A 10,828-nucleotide genomic window follows, 5' to 3' on the forward strand; every position below is an offset into this window, starting at 1 on the left:
AGGAACACAAGAAAGGGCATTTCTCGTGCTTGAGAGAATCTGATTGTCCTGTAGTATGTGGGTGTGTCACTACATATAAATACCACGCGTAAGCTCATCTTGACGTAGTCCGTGTCAGTGAACCTCATCACCCGTCTGTCCTCTTAATTGTTATTGGTAAGATAATTAACTTTTTGATGTAAATTAATTTAAATCTATTTACTATAAATTAAATAAATTACGTTACTGTATTTAATCTCATAAGTAATATTTCTTAGGTCGTGGAAATGAAGGACATATCTCTTCGTGGGACTCTCGCGCTCCTGCTGTTCTTCGCGTGTCTTTCACAACTCATCTTCACTGCTGATTGCATTAGGGGAGCGAAAGAGAAACGTTTGAGACAGGAGAGTCGAGGTGATGATAACATTGCAGTTCTCAAAGGAAAATTTACAAAGGACAAGGCGCGGTGTTCGTGGTTGGCGCTTGGAGAGGACAGCTACACCATGACTGTTACATGTAGACCTGGAAACAGTGATGGATTCACCTGTAATTACACTGCCAAGCCTGCTGCATGCACCGAATATGGATCTAATCCCGATGGCTACTGGAGACAGATCGCCAGATCAATTAAAAAGCAGAAGAATCTTTGCGCGGATTTTCGCGCATTGATCCGGGCGGGCATGTGTAAGCGCGCGCCACTGGATGCGCATTTCAAACTCACCAGAACGTCACAAGCAAAACCGCATAAGACAGGGAAGACACCGATAACAACGAACACAACGCTTGCGGACAATAAGCGCCAATGCACGGAGCGCATTGACCACAGTGAGATCGCCAAAGAGAAGTGCGGAGATTCCTGGGGAAATCTCTGTAAATTTCTCTTTACTATGATCCAGAGTGGAGACTGTTGAGAGCGCGCGCTTTTATTGACGCTTGTTTGAACTTTTGTATACAATTGATATTCAAGTTTGTTTTTTTTTTTTAAAGATGTAAAACATTTATTTTTTATTGTAAACGGATAAATGCATTATAGTACTGTGTCAATGACCGCGACAATGGGGCATGTGGGTCAATATGCCCCCTGGTGTAGGACGCTTCCATAACTTATAGTTTTTGCCTTGAGCCATATGAGTCTAATCTGTGCCGTATATAATATCTGTGCCGTATATATTGTAATATCTGAAATGTCGTTGCTGTTTTTTATGTTGAGATGTCTAAACGGCTCAACAATGATGCGTGTAGGCTATTTATATTATGTTAGATATTAAGTTTTTATAGGCCTATTTATTAAAAGGGAGTTAAAGGGGGGATTTAGGCAAAGTAAATTTGTTGCGAAGAAAACTTTTTGTTTAGAAGTGAAATATGTAGACTCTTGAGGCAAAAGGCCCCAAGTGGAATTTTGTTTCTGGAATTAATTTAATGATTATCATAAATCATTTTTATATTGTTCCACTAATTTGCATTTTAACAAGGAGCAAGGACCATAACATGATTTTGTACTTTTATAATAATGATTTGAATCATGCTTCATCACCATCTTGTACTTATATCCAAATAGGGTACACTCTTTGAGCAAATGTACATTATTTTCTACATTCTACTTCATGCCACCCAATCTATTGCATTGTAACTGTATTTATGCTAAATAAATATTTTATATTTATCTGTGTTGATATGGCCACGGGATGTTTTATTACTATACAAGCTTGAAGCTTGAAAGTTTTGAGGCAGAATTGATTAACAAAAATAACAAAAGGGATTTTTTTATTTGGAAAATTTCACACAAACTTTACATGTGTGAGAAATGTAAAGCATGTGATGAGACTAAAAGGAGACAAGACAACTCTTATCCTAATTTTAACCTTAAGTATCTTTCTGCATTGTTGGGACTGGGAAGCCTCTGAGGATATTGTCAGCTTTTAATATTCTTTTTCTCAGGCTCCCCAAAAACCCTCCTCATACGCTCATAAACTTTTGACCATGGAGCAGCGGAAGAGATAAGGTTCCAAACCACACATTCCAAACAGGTGTCTGTGTGCAACATCTGTTGCACTACACAAAGTGTGTGTGTGTGCGTGTTTGAGAGTGTGTGGTTCAGGTTTACCCAATGTTATGAGGAGAAAATGTCCCCTCAAATTTGGTAATATCTGAAATCTGACCATGTTTAGGTCACAATGAGGAACAGAGCTTATAAATCATAGTAAGTGATGTTTTTTGAAATGTAAAAATTCAGAAAGTTTTCTGTGATGGGTGAGTTTAGCGGTAGTGTTAAGGTTAGGGGATATGATATAAAATTTGTATAATAAAAACATTATGTCTATGGAAAGTCTCCATAACATGAAAATCCAACGTGTTTTCTGTTTCCTTCATCAGTTTCACCTCTAATCCTTTTTCATGTATTCATATATTGATGCAAAGACGTCTTTTATTAAGACATTGGAAATGTGCTTACAGTATGTGTTTTAAAGTGGCTATTGATAGGGTGGTTAGATTCAGTTTAGTATTTAATATGTAACAATGTTCCTTTAATGTTCCAAAAGCCTCTTTCTAAAATCAGAATCAATCAGCAAGTTATAGATTTAGTTTACAATATTTAGTTGTTATTGTAATATTGTTTATTGATTTCAATATTTAGTTTGTATCGTTTTCTATGGTGATATTAAATCTTATGGCAATCTCCTCTGTAAGGAACACTAAAGATCACATATTAACCATAGGCAGGGAATCAAATTATGAATGCACAATATGACGTCTTACTTTGTCTCTAAAACAAATGTACACACATTATAGACTTAAACCCTTGCCCCTTTGACCCCAAATGATGATTTGTCACACGTGTTGATGTGCTGTCATATAATTGGAATGTATTATATTTATCTCAAATATCATGGTCGCATGATTGAGGTCAAGGTTCCTCTTGACAGGAAAAGGGGAGTTGCAATGATATACTTCATAAACTACTCACAGATATGAAACTAAAATATACTCTACTGTTCAAATGTTTGGGGTCTGTAAGATTCAAAATAACAATAACTATTTTTATTCAGGAAGAATGAATTAAAATGATCAGAATTGACATGAAAGATTTTTAAATTGTTATTTTTATTCAGGAAGAATTCCACAGGGTTGTGTGAGCTCCCCTGTCCTTTTTACTATTTATACTAATGAATGTGTGAGTAAACATCCACACAATTACATTGTTAAATTTTCTGATGATACTGCTATTCTTAGCTTATTGTATCAAGACCAAAACAGAGTCTCATACCATTCAGAAATAAAACAGTTTGTGGACTGGTGTGATGCTCACCATTTAATGGTTAATGTCACTAAAACTAAAAGAGGAGATGATATTTGACCCAAGATCAATCTGTGAACCTAACCCTCACAATTCACCCATACTTCAGGGTACGTCATATAAATATCTGGGTGTTTTTATTGATTGTTCCCTTACCTGGCACATTCATGTTGAATATCTTTGCACCAGGTTGCAACAAAGGATGTACTTTTTAAGAAGGCTAAGATTCTATGGTGTCAATAGCAAACTTCTGTTTCTGTTTTTTAAAATGATTTTAGAGAGTGTGGTACGGTATAGCATGTTATGGGATTCTTTCAGTTCAGCTTAAATCTAAGTTAGGGCGTCTGATCAGTACAGCTTTTAGAATTGTACCAAGAACCGTGCAAAAATCTGTGCTCAGGGAGGCATATAAGATTCCAACGCATTCTCACCCCAAGGCGCCACCTTTGACCATGCTTCAATATTTGACGTTTTAGGCGCCCTTTAGCGTTACTTACATGACGCGATCCTACGGCGTCATCTAACTGACGCTAAAGGAAAGCGTCAGTTAGAGGACGCGGTTATGTTTAGGTGTGGGGTGGGGGTGGGGTACACGCGATCCTAGGGCGTCATCTAACTGACGCTAAAGGGCGCCTAAAGCGTCAGATATTGAAGCATGTCCAAATGCTTCCCAAGGTGTCAGTTAGGTGACGCCTTGGGAGTGAGAATGGGCTGAAGATTCGGGATGACCCAACTCACATTCTTAATAAGGAACTAGAATTGTTACCCTCAGGTAAACGATTTAGAATGCCGAAATTCAGGCTAAATAGGTACAAAAACTCCTTCATGCCAGCCGCTATTAAGATGCTAAACAGTAACAAATGACTGTTACCTAAATGTACACTTTTTATTCTCACTGTGTTGGGCATCGTTTTTTCACGGTCAAGTGTATTGTCTATACTTGTATTGTCTATAGCGTATATTCTATGTGGTTTGTCGAAAGTGTGTGTCGCAGTGACTGTAGCCCAAGACAAATTTCCCCTCTGGGGGACAATAAAGTATATTTTTTATTATGTTACTAAAAAAATTCTATGTAAAAAAAAAAAATGAGAATCCTGAAATGTATCACATTTTCCACAATAAAAAAGCACTCTACATTGTTAATAACAAGAAATGTTTCTTGAGAAACAAATCTGCATGTTAGATGATTTCTGAAGGATCATGTGACACTGAATACTGTAGCAATGGCTGTTCAGTTTTGCCATTACAAGAGTTAATTACATTTTAAAATGTATTTAAATAGAAATATATTGTATTTAAATAGATAGGGGTTGCACTTAGGATCCCCAAAAATCTCTGATACTTCAGAAAAGGCCAGTGTCACGGACCTGCTGGGCTCCTCCTCTTTGCTTTTTTCCTGTTTATTGCTTTTCCCCCACAGTTGAGCGATGCAAAGATGTGCCAAGTTGCGCATGTTTGCTTCCAGGATCTTGGGCTTTAAACATCTCTCCACACCTGGTTGAAGACGGTTGCTTCTCCTTCTCTCCCGCACCATTTTGGCGTTTTAGTTTCCTTATGCTCAACACCTCATATCTCTTGCTGCATACTTTTTTTCTCAACCTAACATCTCTACTGACTTTATTTAATTTACGTTGTTCATTCTTTATCTTTAATAAATATATTTCTTTATACAAAAATTCAGCGTGGTCTTCCCTCTGTTTACATAAGCCTATTGGCAGGATGTAACACCAGTTAGAATTGATGAGTGGAATTTGCGTGCCACTCCCCCATCATATGGGTTTAAAGGAGTGGCGTGCATCCAATCATTGAGGTTTGTAGCCGATACCATTTCCGGCAAATTCACTGGGCAGTTCAGAGGTGTGGCAGGAAGGTTCCCTCCATCAGGGAATGGAAGTTACATTATAGTAACTGAGATGTTCCCTTTCTGTAGCTCAGTTCGATGTAGGGATGTTGGATGAGGGGTCACTATACTAAATGCCACAAGTACAGAACTGAGTCACGAGAGCTCGCGGTGTAGATCCTGGCAGGCTTTTGCATGTCAAAATAAGTGCAGCTATGCTGTCTCGCAACCTTCCAGCGCCCAGGGAAAACAACCTCTGGTCTCCCTAACAAGGGTTCCTCTTTATCTCTTGGGAGACGGCCTCTTCTGATTTATGGCTGAGTACACCTGGGCTGCATTTCCCAAAGCATTGCAAGCCCAAGTTGATCCAAGAACAATTTCCACCAATGGCCTCTACGATCAACTTAGGCTTACGATGCTATTGGGAAATGCAGCCCTGGTTGTTTAAGTTTGGGAAGTGTCCTCTTTTCTCTGCTGAGAAAGGAACACCGAGGGAGACCCCATCCTACCTGAAGGAGGAGGCTAGTATGTGGAAAAGACTAACCTGATCACCTGATGGGGAGTATTATATAGGGAAATGTCCCTGTGGTGGGAAAACCTGACGTGGGAGACAGATAGGGAAACCAACCAGTGGAAGAATACATCAAATGGGGTCACTGTTAGGGAACCACGAAATGTGGAGTTCTAGCCAGATTACAAAGGCTCACTTTAAAGGGGCATATCAGGAGTAATGGACCTGGTATGGAATTCCTCAAAATTGCCACTGATGAGTGCAAGGGTGTCCTGGGTTCACCAAACCTGGGGAACCTCTCTGGGATAAAAAGGCACACTTTTCCACCTCGGGGGTTTCCCCGTGCAAGCACTACACCTGACCATTTGTCCAAGCTGTTAGTACCTAAACTCTGGACAAAGCTGGTTGTAAACAGAGGTTACAAAACCATGTACACTTTGAGGAGAAAAGTGGACAGCCGCTTCTCTAGGCACTGACCCTACTGTGCAACTTAATGGGAGACACAGGGGTTCCAGAAGTCTGGGCACAGTGCCAGATTGTGCCTCGAATTTACCTACAGGCCCTGGATGGAAGTCCAGGACGATTGAACCAGGTGGCCGTGTTTTACAGGCATAAATGCACCACAATTGCACACTCCACCTGAGGAATCTCCATGTACGCCCAGGCTGCACCATCGAGGGTAGTGAGGATGGAAGAGCCTACAAGGTGGGAATGGTCAGTAAGAAGTGCCCTCCACGACTTGTGAGTTCTTTGTGCTTTTCCAGGAAGAAAGGAACTAAGACGGAGCACAGAAACAAATCATGATCCAACCACGGAGGCTCATAGGACAGGGAGGGAATTCCACTTTAGCATAATGCTCGAGGAGAACCGGGGCAAGCATGGCTGCCAACTCAGCATCGAACTCGGGATGGGCCATCTCACCTAAAGTTGGGGAGTCCAACTGAGCCCTCAGAGTCGGAAGGCATTAGTCCATCCCCTGATGTTGTGATCAATAATTCACCCTCATCTGGAACCCCAAATGAGAAGTCATCTGCATCATGCGACCAGGGCCAACTCTCTTGCACTCGGGAGAGAGAGCTGCTAGCTGAGATGTGCCGTAAGAATCCAACGAAGCTTCTAGGCAGAGATGAATGGAGAGAGAAGCACATACATGTTCTCACATTCTCTCTAAATGAGTGGATGTAAGTAGATCACTTTTTTTAAAGAGATTGTACCGATATCAAACCTTTGAAAGGTGACCATAACCATAACCACGTTTTTTGGGGACATTTTTATACTGAAAAAATAACCTTTCTTCACCTTTAAAAAAAAAAAATCACTTAGTATGATTTATTGGCTGTGTTCCTTATGGTGAACAAAAATGTCCCCACAAGGACAAGGATTTCAGATATTACTATCTAAACCGGGTTTACCAGGACCACACACATACACTCACATACACACCTGTGTTTCTGCAAAGAATGCTGTTACAAAGGCAAAGCGTAAATGACGATTTCCAGCCTCTTCTCTGATTACACACACACACACACACACACACCTTTCCTGTCCTACAAAAATCTCTTGGAATGTTCCATTCAGTGAAGTACGAAACACTTAAAATTATGTAACTAAACCCATAATGAAACTCATTCTTCTCACCTAAATGCCAAATTATTGCTCTGTCACATGATTGTCCATGACATTTCCTCTATCAGCAATACTTTTTCTTTTATTATAGTTTCCCATGGCTACTCAGACAGACACACACAAAAACTGAACGTACTGTAGCCTACATGTTCATTCTTTGATAAATCCTCAAATCCGGGTGGTCAAGCATGTGTGCCGTGGAGCATGTGTGAACAAGTGTAAGACAGCAGATGTGCTCAAGATGAGGAGGCAGCACAGGTTAACAGCACTGGATTGAAGTAGGATCTGTGGAAAGCACATTATCTTGTACACTTCCTATTGAATTGACTTATGTTAAAGTACCTTTATATTATGACTTGACTTTTATACAAAATAATATATTATCTTAATGTCGGTGTGGCAAGCAAGGCGAGGCCGATAGCCACAAGAGAGCGATTGATAGGGACCATCACCTGCGCGGTGCACACATCTCTATCTCTCAGGGAGACGCTTTTTTGGAAGCATAAAAGGAGGAGCGATGACAGTGAAGGATTAGAGAGGACCAGGCCTGCGCTATTTTACGTTATGTTTTGTTTATATGTCGTCCGTATGGGGCTTTCATTTTGTTTTTGTGATTATTAAAGTGTGTTGAACGTTCGCCAATTCCCACCTCCTTCTTCCCTTATTAACGAACCGCTCTACTGTCGGCATGAAACTAAAGCTCCGGCAGTCTATTCTTCTCTAAAATGTGGGGCAGGACTATATTTAGTTAAATATTTAGTTTAGTTTGATCTACAGATGTCGAATCTTTGGTAAACAGATAAAAGGTAAACAGTCTGCCGAAGATAGAGGGCTCAAACTTAGGTGGTAAAGAACCCAGGCTTCATAATTAATAAATGTAGGCTACACTAATATAAATTTAACAAAAGTCTAATATGAAAACTACCATATGACCCAAGAACAAACATTTTGTGACTATTATTGGCCCACACATAGCTTACAAAAGAACAAGAGAGCATGTTTTTGACTGGCTGATATTATGGATCATCTCATGTCCACAACCAATATGAAATACCTAAAATCTGATAAGATTTATTGTCGTCTTTCTCTATATCTTTCTCACACATGGCTAAAACAATATTTATACTGTGTATAGCTACTTTACAGTTTGAGTGATCACACCACATTCCACTTCAACACACACACACACACACACACGTAATGTTTACACAGTTAATTGGTCAAAGATTACATCAATGTCATAATACAGTCAAGACTAGAGGTTTTTGGCCATTTTTATTACAATTGTAATATGAAAATATCTTGTATGTGCCAGTGGCAGTTTATAGTTCAAAAGTTCAGGTAAGATTCCAATATTTTTGAGAAGAAGAAGTCCTTCGTCAAGGGTGCATTTATTCATAATTTAGACAAACATTTATTGCAGTTAGATCATTAAATCTGGTGGTTAATGTTTAAAACTATTATGAATTTTTGAAAAACAATTACTCAAACTGAAACTATTAAGGAAATATTATCAATTGTTTTAGTTTTAAAATACAGGAGTTACATTTTATTTGCTGCAATAATAATATTATATATAATAATTAAACTGGTTTGCCATTTGTAAGGAAGAAGGAAGGACAAGGAAGAAGTTTTACATTGCAAGAAATGAGAGGCCATGAATTAAAAATTCAGTTGAATCTTAAAGCTGTACATTAAACAGGTATAGTCTCTTAGAAGATTTGAATAAATTCCAGAATCTCTTTGTACCAAATGAACAAACAGTCAGATAGGAACATAGCACACCTCTTAAAGTATCAAATGCAGCAGAGTGTGTGTGTAAAGGGAACATTCAAGTCTATTCAAGTTGCAGCTCAAACAGTGCCAGGCATTCACTGGAATGGAAAAGACTCTTTGCACACACAAAATAGGTGTGTGTGTGGGTGTGTGTTAGATCATGTTCTAACATGACTACTGTTGCACCTGGGCTCCGGAAGAGCTGAGAGATCAAAGTCATACAATTTCCGTAAAGGGAGGTGTTTATCTTTATACAAACAAACACACGCATGAGGGCACAACTAAGGTTTCCACAAATATAAAGGCTGAATTTTTTATGAAAATTATAGCACTATTGCTATACACTATACACTTAAAAAAAAAAATTATAAAAAGATAAGTGGGGTTCTGTCTAGAACATTAGGGGTATGTAAAGTATGTTACAATTTATAAAATACAATTTATAATTTAAAACTAAATCCATAAAATGAAGGGAACCCTTAAGATCCCGAAAGAAGCCCACAGAACTTTTGTTTCAGAGAGTGTGAAATGTTAAGGTAGTTAGTAAGCATAAAAACAAACAAAACCTTTTTAATTGTTGAATATATAAAATAGATTAAACCTGAATCTTTGGGCTTCTTTATAACAGTGCTGGGTTAGATGTTTATGATAAGCTTTATAAGGATTGCACTTTCACCTTTAAAAATAAATGAGTAGGACTTTCTGTTTCTGTAATAGATGTTTCATATTTTCAGGCTTAATTTATCATGCGACTTCTCTCTTTCATTCACTCACCCATTTTGTTTGGTTGGCTTGGTTTAATATTCATTGTTCCTTTGTGTTGCTTGAGGTGGCCTGACAGTCCCAGTCCCACCCCTGAATTCAGAAAGTCCTATTGGCCGATATCCTGCTCTGAAGTCACATTTGCTCCTCTCTATTGTCTGAGACTTATTCAGTGGACAAACTCAGAAGCAAACATATAACCAGAAGACTAAATAATTACGTTCACCCCGGTTTCTTTGAAGACAAGTGAATAAAGCTTGTCTACACTTGCATGACATTCTCCATTTGCTAAGAATTACAAGCCAACTGTACATTTTAAAGTAATCTAACCAGGGGGCAAACTTAAAGATACACTCTAAAAAATGCTGGGTTGTTTTAACCCAATTTTGGGTCAAATATGGACAAACCTGAAATGTTGGGTTAAAAATGTAATGTAAAAATTTAACCCAACGGCTGGGTTAGTCCATATTTGACCCAAAGTTGGGTTAAAACAACCCAGCATTTTTTAGAGTGTATGGCATATACTTCATCAACTTGCGCAACAATAAGATTATTATTAGAGTTGTCTATATTTTGTTTTCTAACGAGAAAAAACAGTAATCATAAAACCAGTTAATTTAAATAATGTAATGTAGCCACAAACTGGATTCATTATCTAATTCCTTCATTATTTTACTCAAAAGGCGGCATTCTGTCAGCTCATTTGATAACTATATCGCCTCCTTGTGGAGAACACTGAAACACACTAATAATTCATGGTATAATAAGCAATGAAAATAGTATTTTTTATGCTTTAATCGTCCACAAACGTTCAATTTTCACTGCTACAACGCAGCCTACAGCATCAAATCAAAAAGTTTTAGAATTTCTGTTTGGTGTACCTGAACAGCATGTTTTAATCTTAACTTCATTTTGTTAATATTGTTTAATATACTCGGATATTATTTCTAGTTCAAAAAGTATATCAGTCAGAGCGGGGTACCCCTTTCAAAAAACACTAAAATGTACATTTTAGATAGTAATAATGTACACTGGTACT

The 10,828-nt window shown here is 38.3% G+C and overlaps 1 protein-coding gene across 1 annotated transcript; it reads left to right on the forward strand.

The window, feature by feature from the left end:
- Nucleotides 1–39: 39 nt before the first annotated feature.
- Nucleotides 40–2,260, forward strand: fgfbp1b (fibroblast growth factor binding protein 1b). The gene is made up of 2 exons (XM_039693257.2): nt 40–156; nt 258–2,260. Exon 2 carries the CDS (start codon nt 267–269, stop codon nt 888–890), a length of 624 nt encoding a protein of 207 aa, XP_039549191.2. The 5' UTR covers nt 40–156; nt 258–266; the 3' UTR covers nt 891–2,260.
- Nucleotides 2,261–10,828: the final 8,568 nt, after the last annotated feature.

This window comes from Pimephales promelas, chromosome 6 (assembly GCF_988280905.1).
Source record: "Pimephales promelas chromosome 6, fPimPro1.hap1.1, whole genome shotgun sequence".
NCBI lineage: Eukaryota > Metazoa > Chordata > Actinopteri > Cypriniformes > Leuciscidae > Pimephales > Pimephales promelas.